Raw genomic sequence first — 25,706 nt, forward strand, 5'->3', positions numbered from 1 at the left:
GAAAACTAGGGAAACCTTAAAACACTTGTTTTCATACTATGTGCAGTCAACAATCAACACTGGAAGATCAAAAGAAAACCGACTGACCAGTATATCTTGGGCAGCTTCTTTTGCTGTTGTTGTTGTTGTTGTTGTAGGGTTTAACGCCATTTTTCAGCACAAGATAGACTATACATGGCGGCCAATATAACTGGTGGAGGAAGAACCCTGGAAAACCCAGGGAAGAACCACCAACCCACGAGAAGCTACTGGCAGGCTTTCCCATGTACCCACGCTAGCCGAGCCTTGGACTCGAACCCACGCAGACAGAGGTGAGATGGCAGTGATCCGGAGCTTCTTTTGCATTTGGCAGTTAGAGAGATGAGTGTTCAGAGGCCCACCTGGATCCCTTGTTTTTTTTAAAGTATTTAAAAATCCTTGTACCGTATTTGCTGGCTTATAAGTTGATGCAGAGTATAAGTCACATCAGCAAATCTGGCAAACTTTACATCCTTCATCCTTATATAAGTCGATTCTGAGTATAAAACAAGGCCAGATCAACACCTCGGATTTTGTTTTTCACTTTGTTTCACACAGTATCGTGAATTTTATCCTTTCTGTAACTCAGTAACCTTTCCAGTCAGGATCATTAAATATAATAAAAGTATCTAATTTGTTTCACAAGAAGTATTTTAAATGTATTATGTACTTTTAGCTACATATAATGATGGCTGACCCAAAACATTTGTGAGTTACAGGTAGGAGAAAACTCGCGATGCTGCGTGGAATTAAATTATGATAACTTCATGTTTTATCAGTATTAAAAGTATCACTGTATGCTGTCTCAGATTACCAGCAATAGGGAAATTGTGTCATTAATACTAAAATGCATTTTCCAGGGGTGGGGTGGGGGATATGGTGGAGGGGATGAGAGATACAGATAAAAAGGATGCATATGTATTCCATCGCATTTTTCTTTTGCACCTCGTGATAAATATAAAATATGGTCCAATATATGAGAGAGAGAGAGAGAGAGAAGAGAGAAAGTTCAGCTCTTCTTGGATTTTTTTTGTTCTTTTTTTAACTTATTGCCTCATTGTAGCTGAAGCTTTTGATAAAGAGAGAAAACATTAATAAATGAAACAGTTAATGTAAATTATGAAAATACATACCATACTCATTCAGGATTAAATATTCACAATAGTTATATCCATATAATCTCCGTTAGGTTAAATCCCAAGAATGACCATTTTGCATGTTGTTGAATTTTCTTTGCAAGTATAATGACCTCTCCATTCCCAACAATTAAGACTTTGTTTAAAGTGCATGTACTCTTCCTGTACTTAGGCAACAATTGTTTTCGATCTTTGCTCATGCTAGATGTACTCTAAATTGGTGTTGGTTCCGTTGGCAAGTTAAAAAATGTCACTGGCTGAGAAATTTACAATGATAACTACCTGGCAGAATTGCTTAACTAGTGGTATTAATTGATAATGTAATATGGTACTGCACTTGTACACAAGTAAAATCAGTCATCAGGTGAGTGAACAATACAGATTTACAATCGTGAAGACATCTCTGTCTGTCTATCTATCTATCTATCTCTATCTCTCTCTCTCTCTCTCTATGGGACATGCGGGTTGTTTGATCATTAGATGCAGAAGAAAATTGTGATGGAATATGTCTTTGTCATGGTTGTTCATCTTCTAACTTGTTAATTCTAATGCACATATATGTAATTAAATTTAAACAACGTATATTACAAACCACATACATTACTGGTACATGCTGCTTTAGCACAATTACATACTGATCTATGTTAATTTTTAATACTGATGATTATCATGTAATTGTTTATTCAGTGTGGGATCCTATATTTGTTCATGCACGATCTCTTCCCTAAAATGAAATATTTTTTTACACATTATTTTTTGTACTCTGGAAGAATTATTTTCCATACAAAAAAATATGATACAGCAATTTGGATGACATAATCCATATATAAGTCAATTTGGAGCATAAGACAAAGCTGATATTTTCTGGTAAAAAAGTATCATCTTATAGGCCAGCAAGTATGGTATATTCACCACTAGGACAGATGCAGTGGTGAAATCTTTACTCTGGAACCATTATTAAAACAAATGCAATTGAGGAGATGTTCATGCTGAAGGTAGAGTTGTTTTAAATAATTCAGGAAATTGTTTTCTATTTAGAAGTACCCTGATTTTCACCTTGTCAGTGACATAGATCATAGCTGAAGATTTTATATTTATTTTTGTACAGCTCAGAATGTGGTTGAAATGTGCCATTAAATGTTAGTGTAGTATAACCTCAAAAAATCACATGCAATCAGTAGTAATGGAATTGTATGCAAAAGCATTCTGCTGACTCAGATTTCATTGTCCATTTGCTCTTGCATTTGGCTGTTTGGCAGTTGTCAGTCAGTTGAGTAGTCTCAGGCCTACTTGGGCCTCTTGTTTGTGATATGCACTTTCATTAAATTTGTGGTTGCTGTGAGCCAGAAATTTAAAGACCAAATGAACAAATATCTTTCTATGGAAACAGTTGGACCCCTCCTGGTATTTCAGTAATGACAAAAATATTTTTTGTTGTTGCAAAAACCGTGAAAATTGATACCCACAAAAATAAATAAACTTGAAGTAATACCACCAAACTGTAGAAAAATAATGCCATTAGGCCTACAATCACCCACACATATTTAACTGAAAGTACTTTTACTATGATGTTATTTCTTAAATAGCACTTAGCACTTAAACTCCCCACTGACTTTCTTTTATGGATTGTTTTGTCTTTCAGGGGATCATGCAGGTAATGTTGTACATCTTTACGAGCGTGACTGTTCAGTGCAGCGCCGCCACCAAAAAGTGGTAGAGATTGCTCCAGCACCACACCTGCCTGAACATCTGCGTGTGAAGATGGCAGGAGATGCAGTGAGGTTGGCCAAACATGTGGGCTATGAGAATGCAGGTACTGTAGAGTTCCTGCTCGACAAGAATGGACAGTACTTTTTTATAGAGGTCAATGCCAGACTTCAGGTGGAGCACACAGTGACAGAGCAAGTGACAGGGTAATATTACAGTTTTATTCAGGCTAACCAAGCATTGTTTGGTTATATGACACTTTTTTCACTCCTACTAGTAGCTCCTAATGTTGAAGCTTACACTAGTTTCCATGGCAGTAAACAATTGGAGGAGTTTGATACCCTTAGGATTGCACAGATAATGACCAAATTTGACAAAGAATTCTGACATGGAGGCCTGCAGATTAAAAATAGACTGAATTGTCAGAAACAATCTTGGCATAAAAGACTCTCACATTGGTTATGATAGCAACAAAAGACTAGATTCACTGGACTTTTTTATTTTAATACATCTAACATTTGGCTTCTGGAGGGACAACTCTGCTGCTGTAAGTTGTAAATTCTGTTTGTAAGTAATGCAGGTGCAACTGAAAATTTCACCAAATTGTACATGGACTTGCAATGATGCTGTGAACTAACCAACAGAATAGTAGAGTTACCTTTGAAAAAGTTCAAGGCGTGGACTGATTGGTGGTATCCAGTGGTAACTGGACAGAGACCAATGAGAAAATTTTAGTGTGTCATAACCTAACTCTGATGACTTTATCCAAGGGATTAAGCAAGCTTACGCTAATCTACTGTCATTTGATTGCTTAGTTAATTATTAATACAAATAATGGATTGGACCCCCAAGTTGCCAAGTTGTTTAAAGCGCTCACTGTTATGGATCACTGCCATCTCACCTGCCTGGGTCTGTTTGGGTCTCGGGTTCAGCCAGTGTGGGTATGTGAGAAAGCTTGCCAGTAACTTCCCGTGGATCAGTGGTTCTTTCCAATGTTTTTCTGGGATCTTCCTCCACCATTTATTCTGGCTGCCATGTATAGCCTATCTTTTGCTGAAAAATGTCGTTAAACCCAAAATAACAACAACAGAAAAATATTAGAATGGGTTTAGTGCCAAAGAGCAGTTGCGGAGTATCCCCCAAGAAATGAAATGTAGGGGAAACAATGACATAGTGAAGATGTTGCATATTTCTGACAAAGAAATATACAGTCGTGATTAAGTAATTTTTGTTTTAGACAAGGTGAATTGAACTAACTTTCAGTATAACTGATCTGCTAAATATGTTACATTACCCTAATGCATTGCTATCAAAATCTTTTGATTATACAATGAAAGAAATACATATGGACTGCTACAAATGCAGTAATTGGTAACATCAAAACCAAGTGGTACTAGCATAATCTGTACTTGCCTTTGGTTCTGTACAATATAAAAGCCTCACAAAATGTGTAAATGTGCCAGTATATTGTAACTCTTAGGGTTAATGAGTACTGTGGAAACAAGAAATATACTTGAAGATTAAGAACTTAAATGTCTTAACTTCATATGAAATAGTTGTATACAATTAAAGTAAATAACAATAGAGAAGGGATTGCCAGTTCTAACAATAAGTTCAGAGGTGGTGATAATTTAGGAGAGAGAAAACAGAGGAAGTTATATTTTCTTTTCCTCCATCGGAAATGGAGGAGATGTATGGTGTTTTCTTCTCCATAGAAAACAGAGGAGATTATACTGTCTTTTCCTCCATAGGAAACTGTAGGAACAAGCAATTGCTATAGTAAACTATTGGTAAGTAGTGCATTTGAAGCAACTCCAGTTGTTTGGTAGTGTTTCAAAATGTTTGGCAACACTTTTGAGGCTTTTTTGTTGTTGTTGTTGTTGTTGTAGGGTTTAACGCCATTTTTCAGCGCACGATAGGCTATACATGGCGGCCAGTATTAATGGTGGAGGAAGAACCTGGGAAAACCCCCAGAAAGAACCATTGACCCACGAGAAGCTACTGGCAAGCTTTCTCACATACCCACATTGGCTGAATCCGAGACTCGAACCCACGCAGATAGAGGTGTGATGGCAGTGATCTGTAACGGAGAGCGCTTTAGACCACTCCGCCACTTGGGGCCCCACTTTTGAGGCACACAAATGTCAAGTGACACTTGCAGAGTTAGGCCTTGGTACCTAGATGATGGGGCCTTTTGCATAGAAAAATAATGCACGTAAAACTCTCTTGACAATCTAACTACATCAAGCAGTTTGTGTTCTCTGCTTGTTTTCTCTAATCTGAACTTGATTATTTCATCTTTGATTCAAAACAGTAAATCCATGTTTCATCGTCTGTAAAAATCTCTATCAAATGTCTCAACTAGAAAAGCCTGGCTTAGATGTTTCAAGTTTACGCAAGTTATGCTGATCTGCCATCCAGTATGACTGCAATTAGTAAAATTAGAAAAACCTTGAAATGTCAGAAAGCATAACCCAGCTTTTTTGTCCAGCTATCCAGACATTTGGCTTTATGGTTGATATAACTCAGGTGAATGACCTCATGCCTACTTGGGCCTCTTATTTTAGATATATGCTGAGAAGCCTTTGTTGTCAGTCATTCATATGCTGATTAAGGTCCTAAACCTCACCTGCTTTAGTGAACATATCTGCTTTTGGGGTCTGGCATCTGCATGGGGCTGGCGGTTAACCTGCAGTAGATAGGCATATAATCATTGAGGAGATGGTGCTGTACTTTACAAGGCTAATTTTAGCTGGAATTTTGCTAGTATTAAGCAAACTGTTGTATGGTACAAGCTGAGAGTGAATAATGGTAGTTGACAAAATTTAACAGCTGATTGAAAGTCTTGCAACAAGCAAGAGATACAAATTTCTTTTAATCACAGAAAAAGAGCTTGCCTGAGACATGTAAAATGGAGAACCTGAACACTTGGATAAATTACTTTGAATGCCATACAATGGATGTGTAATTAGACTTGGTATAGTCAACAGTATGGATGAAATATTTATTTTCAATCAGCATGTAATGTTTATTTGCAAATCTTTGAAGAGCATGGATTGAAAATTACAAACAAATTCAAAGTTATGCTCACTTGATGAGAACATTTGTCCACAATGTTGAAAATTCCTGTCAGAGACCAGGCCTTTCAGTTGGGCCTGATTGTTTTCCATGCTTAATTGCATAATCTGGCCCTATTGGATACAGGCTTACTAGTATCAGTTGGGTTTTGCCTTGCAAAAAAGGTAGGACAGGATTTTAGCTCATGATTTTGTAGAAGGCACAGAATGACTTTAATTATCATATTTAAATTCTGTTAATGTCCAGTAAAACCTTCACATTTCCACAGCATCCATTTCATTCATTTATATTTGTTTTATAAAAGAGCAAACATGTCCTCCTAAGACCACTATTTCCCTGTCTAATCAGTGGTATTTATTAGGATTTTTTTTTACTGTGTCATTCATATCAGGTGGAGAAACTTATCATTTCAGCCTGTATATTTCAGAATAGACCTGGTTCAGTCACAGATAAAGATTGCTGAGGGATGGACTCTACCACAGATTGGCCTGACTCAGGACAAGATTCGGCTAAATGGTTGTGCTATTCAGTGTAGGATGACCACTGAGGACCCAGGCCGCAACTTTCAGCCCGATACAGGCAGGATTGAGGCAAGAGATTTTTTTTTCTTCATACATGGTACTAATTGAAAATGGTTCTGTTTAGGTATCAAATACAGCAACCACAGTGGTCATCTTGAAAATCTTGTTATCACTACTCCTCCTGAATGTATGGTCTTATCAACATGGCGTTTTCAACTAAAGACTCTTACAATGTCTAGTTGGTTCTAAATGCAAATGGTAATGATATGACATTCATTATGGCCACCATGGGAGCCCTCTTGAAGATTTTGTTACTTGTTACTTCTCCTGAACACACGTTTTTCACTAGGAGACTTCTTATGGTGTCTTGTTGGTCCTATATAATAATAATAATAATAATAATAATGAGGACTTTGTATAGCGCCTAATCCTTAGAAGCTCTAAGCGCTTTACAACTTTAGACAACACCTATAAGATAAGAAACATAATAATATTATTACAAAAACAAACAACATGAAATCAGAAAGACATTAAAAAAAATAAAACACATGCTGAGAATATTTCAAGTAGGAAACATTATCAGGTCTTTAAGTTTGTTCTTGCTGTCGAAATAAGTGAGTTTTGAGAGCCCTCTTGAATGTGACCACTGTGTCTTTGTGTCTAAGTTCAGTGGGCAATTCATTCCACGTTGCTGGCCCCTGGTATGCAAAAGAATGCTGTACATATGACTTTGTTTTCATACTTGGAATACTGAGTATACGATTGTCAGAAGAGGAGCGTAAGTATCTTGCTGGTGTGTACACATGAGTGAGGTCAGATAGGTATGTTGGACTAGAGTCCGACAGTGGAGTATAGCACAGAGAACAAATTTTTTGTTTGATTCTGGATCGAATGGATAGCCAGTGTAGGGTACAGAGCAGCGGGGAGGTGTGCTCTGATCGTGGTACCCTAAGTATGATCCAAGCAGCTGTGTTTTGAACGTTTTGAAGTTTCTGGAGTAGATATTGAGATGAACCAGACAGAATTGAGTTACAATAGTCCAATCTTGAAAGTACTAATGAACACACAAGTGTTTTAGTGGCATCAACTGAAAGATATTTGTGAATTGAGCTGATGCATCTCAGCTCAAGATATGCAGCCTTGCATATGTTCATGACATGTTGGTGCAGTGTGAGAGTACTGTCCAGAGTAACACCTAGGTTTCGTACTGATTGTGTGAATTTAATATTGGCATTGCTGATATTTATTGTTTGAGGCAAAGGATGTGAATGAGAAAGTCTTTGTGTTGTGATCAGAAAGGCCTCAGTTTTATCATCATTCATCTGCAGCTTGTTACAAGTCATCCATGATTTCACATCAGAAATGCACCTCTCTACACCTGGGATGGTAGCATCAACTTCAGTTGGGTGGCTAGTTTTGTATATTTGCGTGTCATCAGCGTACAATTGATGAGACACTGGATGATGATCTATGACACTTGAGAGCGACTGAGTGTACAGAATGAAGAAAACATGTCCAAGAACAGACCACTGTGGAACACCACAACATAGATCAACTGGGTTGGAGTGTATTCCATTTGCAGATACAATTTGTGTCCTGTTGACCAAGTAGGACTTGAACCACAGTAAGGCTGTATCATGAATGCCAAATACATGCTGGAGACAGTGAAGTAATATATCATAGTCTATTGTGTCAAATGCTGCAGACAAATCAAGGAGGGTGAGGACTGTAATCTTTCCGCTATCCAATGCAGAGAGAATGTCATTAACTACTTTTAGAAGAGTACTTTCAGTACTGTGGAAAGGGCAATAAGCAGATTGTACATTGCTAAAAAGACTGTTTGAATTTAGATGAGATACAAGCTGGGATAGAACAACCTTTTCTAAGATTTTTAAAATGAATGGGAGATTAGAAACTGGGCAGTGGTTCTTTAAATTGTTATGGTCTAGTGTTGGTTTCTTCAGCAGAGGCTTTACAATGGCAGGTTTGAAAAATGATGGGAATTCCCCAGATGAGAGAGAGGTATTATATGAAAATGGTGCTGCCATGAATATCAAGTATGGTGGCCACAGCATCCAACTTGAATATCATGATATTGCTAATCTCGCCAGAGGACTTTTTATGATATCTAGTTGTTCTTTAGTGAATATGCTGCCAATCTGACGTATAGTATGGCCATTGTAACAGTCGTCTTGGAAATTCTGCTATTGCTACTTCTCAGAATGAAAAGCTGTCAGTATAAGTGTTTCACAAGAAATGTTTTTATGGAATCAAAGTTGGTTTTAAATTTTTTTAAATGGGCAGCTCTGATATCTAATATGGTTGCCACAGTAGCCATCTTGAAAATCTTATCACTACTCCTCCTAGATAGAAAAGTCATATCAGCTTTGTATGGTGTCTAGTTGGTACTAAAGGAAAATGGAACCAATTATATATGGTCTTATTTTGAAATCTTGGATATTATTTTTGGACAGTAAAGCACCAGTCTCTTAGAGCAACTTTTGTTTATTCATTACCACCGAAGTTGCAGTATTGGAGAATGAATGGATGTTGTACACCAAATTTAGTTCATTTTGTGATACTTTCAGTTGTCTATTCAATCTTGCTTAACTTTGCTACTCCTTCCTTAGAATCATCATATTGTGAGCTCCGGCTTGCTAACAACCCTAATTTTACCTCCTCTGTTAAGACTACTGTAGAAGCTGGATGTTTTAGTAAGTAATATAATTTATTTTCTGATCTGTCTATCGTATGCATAGTGAAGGCATGATTCTTTTCTTTAATCTTGATCCCCACTTTCTTTGATCTTTGTAGACTTTGCACATACTTGTACAAGCTGGCTCCATGTTTGCTTCATTATTTATTCTAGAATTTGCATATACTTTTATGAATTGGCTAGGGGTATGTGATAGTTGGTATGTTTAATGTCCAAAGGTCAGAGTCACATGAACAGAAATAATGCAGACTTTTTTTTTTTTAACTTGTGAATTTTAATTTACTGTATTAAAAGTGTTAAAGTTCTGTGTAATTCTTTACAGCAGGAGTGTCCATCCAATTTGTGTGAGAGGCTTCATTACTTTTTTTCTCTCTCACAAGGACAGTGAACAAACTGTGGAAAGGAACAGAGTTGGAAGGCATGAGATGAGATACAAGTCATGAAAGGTTGGTGGGCCAGATAGAAACCATTGGTGGACAAGGTTCTGGCCAGTGGGCCATATGGTGAACAACCCTGCTTTACAGTAATAGCTGCATTGAAGATAATTTTTACTTTGTTTTTCAATTCAGGTATTTCGAAGTGGTGAAGGTATGGGAATCCGACTTGACAGTGCCCTTGGGTTTGCTGGTGCCATTATCTCCCCTTACTATGACTCTCTACTTGTGAAAGTGATTGCTCATGCTCAGGATCATTCATCAGCCTGTGCAAAAATGCTTAGGACTCTAAGAGAATTCAGAGTTCGTGGAGTAAAGGTAATCTTTTAAATACACTCTTAAAGAAATAATCTCCTGAGTAAAATGCATGCTGTTATGCCACATGGGCATTTAAGTATTGTAAAAAAATTAAAAGATACATATATAAAGAAAGCCAGCATTTACTGCTTGCCTGTTCAGAGAACTGAGATAGTATATGGGGTGAAATATATGCAGTGGCATACGCATCCTCTTTGAGTATATTTTTGGGGAAATTTATTCTTTAAAAACAAAAATCTCTTCAGTTTTACAGCTGAGGTAAAGCTTCTAATTTATGTGCATATATACATCATTTCTTTTTCAAATACATGACCCAATCATAATACATTAGGAGTACATCCACCAGCTTGCAATTTCCAGCCCTCCCTAGTTTAAATGATGTTAGCCCTGTCTTTTACCAGCAGAGATGCTAAAAAATCATCGACTTTACCAGGTGGATGCCTGATGAGAGTACTGTCCCCTTGTTTAGGGGAATGGCTCCCAAATTACATCAGTCACCAGGTATTACTTTCGCTTCTGCTTGGAAGCATGCTATTGTCATGCCTTTTCATCAATTAAACGATTGATTGCAGTTTTCTCACCTCATTAAGTACACTCAGCTATTTTTTTGTCTATTTCTGACACAGTTTATATTGTAGGTAATTATTTTACATTTCATTTATTGGTGCCATTTTAATTGGCTGTTGTGTGGTCAATAACTATAAATTCAACTCAGTATTTGACTTTGTTTATGAATGCCATCAAGTAATTGTTGTTTTATTACATGTTGTAAAGCCATGCATGTAATTTCCTTGAGTCTTTTTCTTTATTGATAGCATCCCCTTTGCAGTGAGTGCAATACTTGACTGACTGATTTCATCTTCATATACCAATGCTCTGTTGTGTTTGTTTACTGGCATCATCCCTTTGTGCATGATTGCTGAAGACAGTTACTCTAAATGTATAAATTACCAAATATAATTGATTATAAGTTGACTTGAATATAACCCCCTCCCCTCTTTTAAGGTCTACAAGAAACCAGTTTCTCTTTAATATAAACAAGCCAAACTGGATATATACATAGATAGATAAATAGAAGGAAAAATAAAGACAGAACCACTGTAAAATAGAATTATATTATCGAGTGGAATATGTCACAAATAAATTACGACCTTACAATTTGTCTATCTTCTTGTAATAAAATTCATTAAATCCATAATGCTTGACATCTCAAAACCATTTATAGGTCACATACCAGCATAGAATTAGTAGTTCAGAATGATCAGTTTCACAGTATTCCATAATATGTTAATTCCACACTGCTTACAAATAAAAAATGAAAGTTTTGTGATTCATAGTATCCGATAAATGTCACTATCTAATGTCATCTGCTACAAAGTCCAAGAATTCATCTTCATTATCTGATAAGTTTTGAAATCCACCGTCATCATCAAGTCATTGTAAATCATCATTGTCTGGTCATTGTAAGTGTCAGATGCTGTTTCCTTGACTTCACTGTCATATGCAGGTGTTATGTAGAAACTAAACTTGGGCTTTTTAAGTAACACTTTGATCATACTGTCTGTCTAATCTATTAAAGGATGCAAATGAACATGTCTCAGTTGTAAAGCAAGACCACAGGGATTTCAAGTAACCACCTTTTCTCTTACTTGGCACTGAGCAAGTATCAGCTAGTGGCTTGACTTGACCAAGGGTTGTCACATGGGAAAATAAAGAGGGTGCTGCCTTTACAAGCTAAGGGATTAAGATCAAACATGTGCAGGAAGTTGTGGAACTCTGCTTGTCAATGAACAAGTATTAAATTTGTGGCTCAATCAAAAGTATTGTCAACTTGAAAACAAAGTGAATGCTGCCTTTATTAGCCAAGAGCTTATTGGGCCACATGTACTGGCAGAAAACTTGGGAAATATCACTTGGGAAGTAAATCTAGCTAATGAAAAAGGAAAATACAAATTAAATCAAACCTTTTAAGGCATCAAACACAAGTGTTTATACAGCAGAACAAAAATATTGATATAATGATAGGTTCTTTAGACTTGCATGAAAATGAAAGTAATATACTTGCTAATAAACACCCTTGGTAAAAGAAACATTGACACTTCACTTATCAGTGGGTAGTATTTAATTTACCAGTAATATTGTCAAATTATTAAATTCCAAATAACTGTTGATACAAGTTTTGTATAATGAAATACTAATATAAAATAGATAAACACATTGCATACCAAAAATGCATTTTCTGAATAGGAATAGTGGCTTGACAACATAAAAATATTTGAATTGACAGTTTGCCATATTTGTGTATGTATGCATGTGTGTGTGTATATATATATAGAGAGAGAGAGAGAGAGAGAAAGTAAATTTAAGGCCATGCATGCATTCTGTGTATATATATACAGTATATATATATATACAGTATATAGAGTACATTGGTACATTTTAGGCTATGCATGTGATGTGTGTATATGCAGTATACTGGGTACATGTTAGGCCATTCATGTGATGTGTGTATATACAGTATATAGGGTACATTTTAGGCCATGCATGTAATGTGTGTATATACACAATATAGTATATCGTATTTCATGTAAATTTTTTGTACACGAAAAGAGAATTATTAATTTCAGTGTACAAAAAAATTATATGCAAAATAAATATTGATCATTTTGTTTTACTGACCTTCTATGAAAAATAAAGGATCATACCTGAATAAGTGCTACAAAACACACGCTACTCAACAACAAAACGGAACAAACACAAAATAAATGTATAGGTTAGTCTCATTCTGCTCTCCACTCAAGAATCTAATTACAATAAAAATAAAAGTGCTCAGAGAGGTTTTTGTTGTTATTACTGAACACGAGAAAGAGAGATTATGTCCCATTGTGCAAGCTCATCTGCATTTAGAGCATGCGTAGATGTTATGTTGTATGTTATGTTGGCAAAATGATTAAGATGGTTTGAACATGTGTTATTTATTGGTAAATTGTTTACAACGATTTGAGTCCACATTGTCAAGAAATTAATTCAACTTGTATTTTTACAGCAACAATAATTTCATTATCAAGTTACAATAAAAAAAAATAAAGAACTTGAAAACATGCTTTCGTTAATGCACATGAGCATGTGTTTGTGTGAGAGGGAGAGAGAGGGAGATGAAATAAAATTTTGTCAGTGTACAAGACCGTATTTATTCAGGGCAGTTTTTATTTGTAGCTTTTGCAAAGCTTTAGCCTTAATCTATGCCATTTATCATTGGTTGTGGTAGTCTAACTGATAAATACAGTCCCAGTCACAAGACACAGCATCCGACACCCAGTTAAGCCATGCCCAACTCCTGCTTTGTCACAGATGCCAGTAATGACTGGCAGTGGATTTGGTGAACTTTTCTCCTATATTATTTAGTATTGGATCCATGAAAGTGTCAAAGACTGGCATCAGACAGCCCTATCACCATCATTATCTTGAACCCCATTTCACTTACACTCCTGAAGATTTGTTTGCGGATACATCTTACCAAGAGTAACTAAACCATACCAACACAAGGTTATTGTGACCATACATTCATCTCTGAGTTACTTTTAATTTTTTTGTTATCTGTAGTTCATTATGTCTGCAGTTTCTTAGATTCCATTTAACCTACACTTGAGAATTGCAGTCTTGATGCTTATCAGAGTGAGTAATCCTACCATATCAGAACTAGGTCATGTGGACTAAATTTTCACATTTATTGACTTTTGTTGTCAGCTTTTCATTTTTTATATTCTCATTATTTTGAACCTAGTTTCACCTACACTTATGATACATAGCACTGCATGAGAGTATTGCAACCATACTAAAATTAGGTCACCATATGTTCAAACTTGAATGACTTGTATTTTCACTAACTGTTCATTACATGTTCACTTGATTAGGCCTGTTTTCTCCTATATGTGTGAATATTGGTATGTGGGTACATCTGAAGGATAGTATCCCAACTGTACCATACCAAAAATATGTCACTTTGTCCTAATTTTGAGTCTTGAAAGACTATTATTTTTCTCTATACCATTCTCTAGAGTCAGCTACTCCAAATGAATTTCTGTTAGTTGATTTTTGTATTCAAGTAAGCACTTTGTCATTGCATAATGAATTTAGGTCATATGTGTCATCTATCTGAACAGTATGTTAGATTTGCAGATGTTTGTTATATTTTTATGCCTCACCACAACAGTCAACAAATAATATATTTTCCTGGAATACAAGGTGAAAATTCAAACAACACCTAAAGTATTGTGAATTAAATCCCCCAAAAGTTCTAAATGTTCTATAACAAGCCCAGAAGTATAGAATGTTCCAAATGAAATTCTGGACCAATAGACATGAATGCCTTAATGTAACACAATGATGTAATCCAGGATGTCTTGGAATTTAATCTTCAATAATCCCAAATTAGTATTTTGATCCAAAAAGTCAATGAGCACTTTGTAATTCCAATGAATAATTTGAATAAATATTTCATCTAAGATTATATCTGAAAACAACTGAATATAATTCCACAGACTGATCACAAGATAGGAATTAATAATTGTTTAACTGGTCCCTTTATATACATTCCCACTTGACCTAGGTTGCAATAGTATTTTTGGAAAAACTACTGGAGAATCCTTCTAATTCCTAAGCAAAGTTAGACTTTCAACTTAAGTTTTAGCAAACATCTTGTTTACCTCTTAAAATCATGGCAAAAATCAGGTAGACAAAAAGATGACAATAGTAAGGTACCCAAAAACTCTAAGTAACCTCAGTCATGGACAAAGGTCAAGCACACAATATAAATTAAATATGCATCTCAATAAGACCCTTTGTGAAAACAACTGTAACTTTTTCTGTTTCATTTTTAACAGACAAACATTCCCTTCCTGCTGAATGTACTTCAACACCCTGAGTTTTTGTCAGGCGTTGTTGACACATACTTTATTGATGAGAATCCACAGCTGTTCCAGTTTTTCCCAACCCAAAATCGTGCCCAGAAACTCCTTTACTATCTGGCTGAAGTCATGGTCAATGGACCTTCCACACCCCTAGCCACAAAACTTAAACCATCTGAAATTGTCCCGACTGTGCCAGCAATTCCAGTTGGTAAGTTGGTAAATTTAATTTAAGTTTATGCTTTACGGATTTTTTTAAGGCTTGATGCTACATACAGTGATATTCTAAAATGATGTGCATGCTATCATGTCAACATGTTTCTTGTAGTTAATTAGTTTTAATTACCTAGTTGTGATTTTGTTGATGTGTGCCTTCACACAATATTTATATAGATGTTATGTTTAATGATGACCAGTATTTTCATATTTAAATCTTAATATTTTCACAATATTATATTGAAAAATAGCATATGGTCAAGCATAAATTATTCATATTTCCAGTTAAAACATAGGCTTTGTCCAGATAAATGATCAGGGTCAGTGTTGTTTGTTCTGCTGATTAGTGTTAGCCAAACAATGGAGGTGGACATTGTCCGGTAAAATGATAATTTATACATGCATATAAGTCTGACCCAACTGCAGACAACACAGACTCTGATCTACTAACATATTATGTGATTGCAGTTTGGGTCTGTGCTGTTTGCAGTAGGATTTGACTTGTATAGGAATATATATGGTAATAGACAGAATAGATTATGGTTGCAGATGACAGGAGAAGTGAGAGATCAGGATATGTGGTGTATAGATGATTGAAATTATCTGTAATAACCAAACATTAATAAGGATCAGTTATAGATAGGTATTTTTTCCATGGTTTGACTACAGATCCTGGCTTCAAGCCTGTTCTTCCTATTTTTTGATATGGCAAAAGTACAAGGCATCCCTTCAGAATGTACATTAGCCTGACCAATACTTGATACCATCTCTAAACTGATGTGCAGAACTGTAAAACCCTTTTTGTATTTAGAGATGAAATATGTGTTTATTGGAAAGCATTAACTTTCCCGAGTTGAGAGTTATGGTACGTATATCATCTATTTAAAAACTTGTTGCTTTATTGTAGTTAGGTACACACAGTATTAGTTGGTCTAACATGTACACTGGGGAGCAGCATAAGTAAATTCATGTGATTCTGCTGACTTAATTATTAGCTTTCAGCATGTCTGTGTATCTTTAATGAGAAGATAAAGAAGAAATGTTTCAATTTTTATTATTGTGCTGTGACTTTTCAGATCCATATTCACCTTCTGTAGGGCCAAATGGTAAGAGATAGCACTTTTGTAAGCGCATTTTACAATTTTTGACAAAAATGTTGTTTTAATATGTTTCCCTTAGCCTAGCATCATTAATGTGTTTTTAAAAGTGTTAGCCATTGTTGTTGATTTGGAATATTAAAATGCCTGATGCTTATTTAAATCATTCCATTAATTTATGATTTTTTTGTTGTACATTGTTTTTATGAATGTTAGCTTCAGGTTTAGCACAGGCTTTGGAAAGGAATGTTTGCATTTGGATCATGATCTGTGATATCAGTCATATGTTTGGGTAGTTTATCTGTAACAAAGGTCATATGCATACCAAATATCAGTAATTTCATTTATAGGAGTATCAGATTCAGTATTCTCTTTCAAATATGTTACCCAATCATAATACCTTGGGAAAACTTTTACTACCTTACCAATATGTTATCCAATCATAATACCTTGGGAGAACTTTTACTACCTTACAAATATGTTACCCAATCATAATTCCTTGGGAGAACTTTTACTGCCTTACAAATATGTTACCCAATCATAATACCTTGGGAGAACTTTTACTACCTTACAAATATGTTACCCAATCATAATACCTTGGGAGAGCCACTACCACCTTACAAATCCAGTCCTTCATGGCTAAAACATTTTAGTTAAAAAGCTGAAAGTTATCTGCCAACTTAGGTGGCAGTTTAATAGGTAGAATTGGCATCAAATACCAGGAATACATCAGTTACCACTGTAAAGTAGCATGCTCTCTAGAGACAGACAAGTCTTGCAATCAACATACAAGCATTTTGATGTTTTTTGCCTTGAAGCAAGTTGGAGGAGTGTTCTCTTTGAAAGGAAGCATACTCCTCCTATATATTTCTGGTCTTTTTTTCTTTAACAACAGAGTTTCTGCCTTTTCAGTGTCATCACTTTGCTGTCCTCACACTCTTAACTGCCCTTGGTGTGTACCTGCATGGGTTGTGATTATATCCCATCACATTGCTATAATAGCTGTATTTAAATATGTGCAAGTCTGGTGCATGATAAAGAAAACTTGCATTATATTGCTGTATAATTTCCATTACAGTTAGATACATACTGTTGAGTTTTCAGTATTAATCTAGTTTTAACATCCACCTCTTATATGAGAGATGAAGCAATGAGGCTGTTGAGAATGGTTCCATAGGTTAGTACCCATGATAAATTCCACTTTGGGCAAAGAGCCAACATCCTTGGACCTGTGTAATCAAAACTGGACAGAAGATCAGATAGGTCTTTGTTTTGTCTTCCACAGTAATGCAGTGTGTCAGTGATTGTGGAATGGTATCCTTGATTGTGATTGATGCCATCTATTTCTCATCAAAGAGAAATAGCAGGAAGTTAGCTGTTTGAGGTTAGAACTGTTAAATTTTTCATGAACATATGTACCGGGTACCCATCGATCTTAATGATTGGTTACCCAGGAACCCAATCAAATGGAAATTGTATTAAATGTGTACAGACCTGAACTGCTTTGTTGTAGGTTGATGCTGGTATGAATGGCATGCAAAAGTGTATTTTTGGGGTGGTCAGATTATGCAAGTTGGGAAGTTGGGGTATATTTTGTAAGAAAGATCCATCAAAATGGTTGACTTGTTGTCAGTGAGTTGGAGTTGCATTTTTGAAAACTAAATAAACCTAATGGGATAGATAGATAGGTAGGTCAGTAGGTAAGAAATAAGATAGGAAAATTCACTGCAAAACTGCAAAATATACTTGTATTTCTGAGTGGAATATGTCACAGATATATTGACAGCTTATAATTTGTTCTAATTAAATCCAGAAAAATCCACAATGTTTGACATTTTAAATCCAATTATATGATAAATCAATGAATTCAAATATAGGTCACATACCAGTATAAAAATAGTGCAGAATGGTGTGACTGATGATATGCTGTAATATATTAAATCCATGCATCTTACAAATAAAACAATGGAAGCTATTTCCACATTTTTTAATAAAATTCAAAGCATCCTATTAATGTCACTACCACATGTCATCTGGTATGAAGTCCAAGTATTCGTCCTTATTTTCTGATAAGGTTCTGAAATCGTTCATTGTCATTGTCTTGTCATCGTAAATATCATCTGACTCCCTTTTCTTGGTCTCACGATCATGTGTGGGTGCTTATGTAGAGACTGAGCATGGGGTTTGAAAGTAACACTTTGATATACAGTTTGTAAAGTCTATTAAAGATTGCAAATGAACATGTGTCAATTATGTGGCAAAGATCAAATAACTGCCATCTCTTACTTGCCACTGAGCAAGTATCACTCATGCCTTAATCAGAGGGTTGTCATGTGGGAAAACAAGCAAAGAGATTAAGGTCAAGCATTTTCTAGAAGAAGCAGAACTATAATTGGCACTGAACAAGTAAAAGTATTATGCCAAATTCATGGCTTAATCAATACGATTGTCAGCTTGAAAACAAAAGTGAGTTCTGCCTTTACAAGCTAAGGGCTTATGGGGTCACTTGCACTGGCAGAAAACTTGTATATAGTAAATAGGTACCCAATTGAACACTTTATTACCTGGGTTATTATCAGTGGGTGAGTACCATTGACAGCTCTGAGGTATTGATGCCTGTAGTCGTGTAATGTATTCATGGGCACACCATTGTGTGAAGATTTCCCATTCACCTTTGTCCACTTTTAAAGTGGAAAGCCATCTTCTTCAAGCAATTTCTACACCACTGGTTGTGAGAACTGTTTGTTCATGAGGGATTGTTTAATAAAATCCAGACATGCAGGTTCAACAACTCTGGGTTGGGATGAAATGCCTGCCATTGTGATTGCTGGAGCAAACAAGGGACAAATCTAGATCTCCTGGAGATTGATATTGTGAGGTTGATGAGGTTGTTGATCCATAATTTTTCCCATTTGAGTGGACCAGTCAGGTTGAGGTGACATTTGGATTCTGTTGCTTTCTGTTTCACCTTCAGAATCGGAGGTTAATCTGGTGCATCCATAGAAAGAGCATTGGCTGCCCAGGCGTTCAGATCCAGGACTGGTGAGACAAAGGCTGGGTGTTTGGCATTCCTCTGTGTGTTCCCATCTTAGTGATTCAGTATCCAAGTGATGTTGCTTCACTTTGTTCTCAAGCCTTTGCCACTTGAAGGGAGCTTGTACTTAGTTTAGGATAAACTGTTTTTCATCTTGGCAATTCCAATGAACAAATTATAAATAAATCAGATTTTCTCTCTGACTCTTACAAGACTGAATATAACTTGAAGAATTATAACGTGATGCTTTAATTATATTATACAGTTACTTAATAAACAAATCTGAATCACTAGAAAAGATTCAGAAACATTTAAATCATCTTATTGTGAAATAACAATAACAGTCATTGGCTGACTTTTTATAATTATTGAGCCAATCAACAACTAGGGCATGCATAGTATCTCTACAGGACAAATGTACTCCTAGAGTCACATGATGTTGACTTGATCTCCATTCACTAATTCATTGGCCTTCTTCACCAAATTAGATGTTGATATGAACTTGGCAATCAAACTTGATTCATAAATGGAATTTCACAACATATTGTCAAAGTAGACTACACATATGACGTGACCTCACCTTTAAAGTGCATTCTGTATTGTTAGAATTGCCAGTCATAATATTGTAATTAACCCAAATGACTTAAATAAAAACTTTATTATAAATTAATAGATGGATATAGATATCTGTTACAGTAGGACTACTGTGAAATATGGACCTAGTACATAAGACTAATGTGAATATATACATAAGACATATGTGAATACACACATAGGGCAAACAGGAATACATACAAAGGATTAGTGTGAATACATACACAAGACCACTGAATACATACACAAGACCACTGAATACATACACAAGACTACTCTGTATACATATATAGGATTAGCATGAATACATATGAAGGACTAGTGTGAATAAATACATAGGACTTTTGTGAATGCATATATGGGACTACTGTGAATGCATACATGGAACGAGTGTGAATGCATACATGGGACTAGTGTGAATACATACAGGGGACGAGTGTGAATACATCTGGACAACAAGTGTTAATATGTACTTGACTGCTGTGTATGCATACATGGGACTAGTGTGAATGCATACATGGGACTAGTGTGAATACATACGTGGGAGTATAGATCAACTGTCCTTCAGAATAGTTTCATGTGTGTGTATGTAATTTGGAATTTTATGATAAATATAACATTTTTTTTAGTCCTTCACTTCAGTGTCTGCATTGTGGCAGTTTATAGCTAGCACTTGAGCATCATGCTGTAGACATATCGCACGATGTCCCACCCAGTCACATTATATTGACACCAGGCCAACCAGTCCTAGCACAAACCTCTTAATGCTGAGTGCCAAGGCAGGTAGTCTTTGGTATGACTTGGCCATGGTTTGAACCTGTGACCTCCGCATCCAAGGCAGACACTCCAACCACTTAGGCCACCGTTTTGGTCAGTTTTATGTCAAATTTAGATAAATGATTTATGTCTTTTCGTAATACTTATTTCCATTGGGTTTATTTCCACTGATTGTAATATTTGAAACAGTAATAGAAAATGCTTTTTAACAGGAAATCACCACAATAATTACTCAAATAATGTTTCTAATGCTAAGCTAGAGTCTCTAGTGACTGTAAAAGAAGACTTATAATAATATTCAAGAGACCATTTATTGTCTTTTTGTGATTGCAAAAGGGAGCATGAATTTTTGGAGTTTTGCTTTTCTGTATTAACTTGTGTATATTAGTATAACTTCAACCTGCCAAGCAATCAATGTTTTAAATATTTTGATTAAGCAGATTTTGCCAGTGCCTATATACCAACCCAGCATCAATAAAAATAAAATGGATTGTATTAGTACAAGGTTGTTTTACAGTGATGTTTTGTGAAATTTCCCTCAGATAACCCCACCATGCCCAGGCTTGTTTTACAGTGATTTAGAGTGAAACTTCCCTTAGATAACCCCACCATGCACAGGCTTGTTTTGCAGACTGACCACATATTTTGGTCCTAATTATACAACGGTATATACTCGCTTAAAAATTGAGTCCAGCTGCATACTGCTTAGACCCAGATCTGCAATTGCATAATGTGCCAGCTGATCTGGATCTTTAAATTTTTTTATGAGTAATCAGTAGAACAAACAACATAGACCCAGATCTGCTGGAACATTGAATCAGGGTCTCGGTTGTTTGTAGCTGCTGTCAATGTATAAGTGAATATATGTGGTATTTTCATACTAATAAACCTCTTTATATAGAACATCTCTATAATATGGCCAAATTCTTGGTCATAAAAATTTCCAGTTGAAGCAAGTTCTGTTGTACGAAGAAAACAACGTATAATTAACATGTCTACTGTTATTGTAGAACAGAAAGAGAAAGCACAAGTATAGTAGCTTTGACATACACAATAAAACAATGTCTTATTTGATGATTGTGTTGTGACTTTAACTAAGTAATAGAAAGAGCAAAAACTAACAAGTTTTATACAATTTAACAAATAATATTTTCCCCTAGAATACAATGTGAAAATTTTTAAATAACTTACAGTATTGTGAATTAAATCCCAAATAGTCCAAAAAGTTCTGTTTACAAGTCCAAAGGACAGAGTATTCTGAATAAATTCCAGTGTTGTTCTGAATGAGTTTCAATATTGAATGTACTGATGTACCAATAGCCTGGACTATGGCTGTTCTCACAGTCTTAATATGTCACAATGATATAATCCAAAATTTCCTTGAATGAATTCACAATAATTCTAAGAGTGTACTTTAGCCCTAGAGTCAACGAGCACTTGATAATTCCATTGAATAATTGAAATAAATAAAGTTCTCACAGCTGAAAACAACAGATTCAACTTAAGACTGATGTCAAGATATAAAATGAGTAATTCTGAAGTAAACAACATTTGTATAAAAACCTAAGACACAATAACAAAACCAGGATGACTGTCATTTACCCATCAAATTCATAATCATTTTTCTTCTAGAACATTCTTAATTTTGAAATTGACCATGAACTTGACATCTGTAAACATGTTTATCTCCAGTTAACAAGGAACTCAATATAAATCTAAAATCTTATAGAAATATTAGATATGTAATATGTTATTTATAACAATCCCAGACCCCACCCCAAAAAAAGATGAGTAGTCTGGTAGACCTCTACCCTCAATTACTGACCAAGGTCAGTCACTCAGTATAGATATATATAACATATAATCATGGAGAAAAGCCAACACAAAATACAAATTAAATATATATAACAATTTTTATAGAGATACAGGCTGAGTCACATGTTGCAAGCTGTGTAGAAGCATCAATGCATCATAGATTTAGTTTGACTGATGCATGATACTACTTTAAGTTATGACTATGTGAATTTAGTGCTGTTTAATAACCAGGCCTTAAGAAAAATGCATAAGATAATGATAGGGTAAAAACTTTATCAGAAACAGAATCAGGATATATTACATCGAGGCAGTTTTGTTTATTTGCACCACCGTTCTGACTTTTGGTCTACATGGCTTCCAAAGCAATAAAGTCAGATGTACAGTTTCTTTATGCAAGTTTTTAATAAGCTTTATGATTCTTTCATCAGTATGGATTTGAGTCATTTATTTTATGTCTGAAACATTGTTTGGCCTCAAACATGATTGAGTTTAGAGGTGTATTTTTATTCTTTTCTTTTATATACAGCACTGCTCCATTGGCCTAGTGGTTAGAGCATTCTCCTTGGATGCCGAATGTTGTGGGTTCAAACCCGGCTGAGTCATACCAAAGACTTGCAAAACTGATACAAACAGCTGCCTCACTAGGCACTAAGCATTAAGAGGTTAATGTTAGGAGTGGGACATGATGCTACATGTCTGCAGCATGATGCTCCAGTGCTAGACATAGCTATTAACTGCCACACTGCAGACATCGTATCAGTATGACTGAATTTTTCTTGAAGCTACGTTCAAAATCCAAATCACACACACACGTTATATATATATATATATATATATATATATATATATATATATATATATATTGACTTAAGTACAGCAAGATCTGACTGTCGCAGAAAGCAATAACTTGCTAGCCTGATTTTTTCTACCCATATGTATTAATCTTTTCATGTCAATGTAAATTTTTGTCAATAAATTGATAGATGAATTGACAGATGATCTGTTAGACAGAGGGAAGGCAGGTGAGTGCACAGAAATAAAAGAGGCACATATACACAAAAGATGTGCAACAAAATGGGAATCATGAAAAGGATTAAAACCCAAGACTAGATACTTGTGATATCCCATATACATGTATCACAAAAATGTCATGTATAGCTTGTTAAAATGTTGACAGTACATTATGGGAGTGAATGTCGAAAAAGCATTAAATCTGTCATCCTGGAAAAAATTGGCAGTCAGAAATAAGACACTGACTGTTTGTTCCGTTGATAAGTTCAGTCTTTCTACTGTTGACAAAAAAAGCTTGGAAATGATCCTGATAGAACAACATAATTTTTTATCAGATTAACTGGGTGACAAATAGTTAATATATCGGTATACGTGTATACAATTGATTTGCATGGGAATGTTTCATGTTCAGAGTTGGACAATCATTTGGTTTCACTGAAAGTCCATCTTTGTAATTAAATTTCCTGAAATCTCCTATGCCCTGAAACAAATATTCCTTTCTGTTCGAAATTCATGCTAGTACACATATGTATCATGTGCAGTACATGCTTTCCCCTAGTCCACACATAGATCATGTATAGTGCATAGTTTCAGTGTAGTGCATACTCTCATTCTAGCATAGGCATGTATTATGTGTAGTGCATACTTTTATACTAGTACACACATGTATCGTTATATCAGGTAGAGTGCATACTTTCTCACTAGTACACACATGTATCATTGTATCATGTAGAGTGTATATTTTCACACTAGTACATGCATGTGTCATGTATAGTCCATACTTTCACACTAGTACACACATGTATCATGTATAGTGCATACTTTCTCATTAGGACATATGTATCATGTGTAGTGCATACATTCAAACTAGTAAACTCATGTATCATGTATAATGCATACTCTTCACTTTAGTACAGACATGTATCATGTATAGTGCATACTTTCCCACATGAACAACTATCAGTGGCATCGTTCTTACATTAATATTAGTAAACCTCCCTTTCATTCTATGCATCAACACCAACTCCGACATATAACTATCACCATTGTTCATGAGCATTAAATTTATTTTATCGTACTGCATGGTAGTGCTTTTAATTTGGTTACTCTGCTGATGCCATGTTAAATTTATTGTTAATATTTCTTGTCACAAAGTTTCTCAAAAATCTTTAATAATGGTAGCTTGTGTCCTGCAGGTTTTTATTTCATAGTAGGTACAGTACTAAGCTCCACAGCTTGAATGTACACTCAGACTCAAGTTTTGAGTGCTTAATGACGAGAGAATGAATTTGCATACTAAAGTTTACAAATGCTAAAATATGAGAGAATGAATTTACATACTAAAGTTAAAAAATTCTTAATAACAAGAGAATGAATTTGTATACTAAAGTTTAAAAATGCTAAAATATGAGGGAATGAATTTGCATACTAAAGTTTAAAAAAGCTAAATGTATTTATCTGGGTATGTTCAGTTTTTGCAGTAGGACTTTTCTTAAAATTCATATGGTAAAACAAATATGATAAATGTACTCCTTGATACACTCTAATCCTTAAAGCAAAATGTAATGTCTCCACTTTGATGATGCAAAATGTAATGTCTCCACTTTGATGATGCAAAATGTAATGTCTCCACTTGATGATGCAAAATGTAATGTTTCCACATTGATCCAGCTATGTTTTTGTCTTCCTAGTGCTTCTATACGCAAAGCAGTTGATCAATATGGTACAAATACTTTACCCATATAACTATTTTCTTGCCATTTTGAACAAGCTCAGATGGTGGAAGGTTACAAATAATACATGCTTACAGTTTGAACTGTCAGTCTTATATAATAAATTACACACACACTTAATAGATTTGTCAATCCCAATTATCTCATGTCAGATTTCAATTTTTGTTAAAAGCATGTTGATAATTTTTTTTATCTGTTGAACAATACATATCAAATTATGTTGTCTGCCCATCTTTCTGTTAGTCTGTTACTAGTTTTGTTTATGTACAGTAACTGAAGCTGTCTAGCATCTACATTTACCAAACCTTTGGAATGGCATGTACTCAGGGTAAGGAGGAACCCTACTGATTTCAGGCATAGAAGTTCAATGTTAAGGCTTCTGTGACCCAAAGAACTAAAATCAATTCTGCACAATAGCTTGAGTTTTACAGCACCAAACTCTTTTGGATAGCTTACACTTTGGATAAGAAAGAAGAGTCTAAGTGTCAGTGGTCAGGGTATCTGTAACTGAAATAAGATGAATGGTTTCTGTATAATAACTTGAGTTTTTGGAATTTTTTTAGCCAAAACATATTTAGCATGAAAGTTACTATT

At 35.2% G+C, this 25,706-nt stretch overlaps 1 protein-coding gene across 2 annotated transcripts in view; it reads left to right on the forward strand.

The window, feature by feature from the left end:
• LOC149808364 (pyruvate carboxylase, mitochondrial-like) overlaps positions 1 to 25,706 on the forward strand; it is a 104,971-nt gene that overhangs the window by 28,600 nt on the left and 50,665 nt on the right. The window contains exons 7-11 of one of the 2 annotated variants that reach the window (XM_089976150.1): positions 2,797 to 3,067; positions 6,367 to 6,529; positions 9,746 to 9,928; positions 14,812 to 15,046; positions 16,128 to 16,157. In XM_089976150.1, coding sequence (XP_089832276.1) covers positions 2,797 to 3,067; positions 6,367 to 6,529; positions 9,746 to 9,928; positions 14,812 to 15,046; positions 16,128 to 16,157 — 882 coding nt within the window. The remainder of the gene's footprint in view (positions 1 to 2,796; positions 3,068 to 6,366; positions 6,530 to 9,745; positions 9,929 to 14,811; positions 15,047 to 16,127; positions 16,158 to 25,706) is intronic. The other variant, XM_089976159.1, reaches the window with a different exon arrangement.

This window comes from Sinohyriopsis cumingii, chromosome 1 (genome assembly GCF_028554795.1).
Source record: "Sinohyriopsis cumingii isolate HCF-2022 chromosome 1, ASM2855479v2, whole genome shotgun sequence".
NCBI classification, from domain to species: Eukaryota; Metazoa; Mollusca; class Bivalvia; order Unionida; family Unionidae; genus Sinohyriopsis; species Sinohyriopsis cumingii.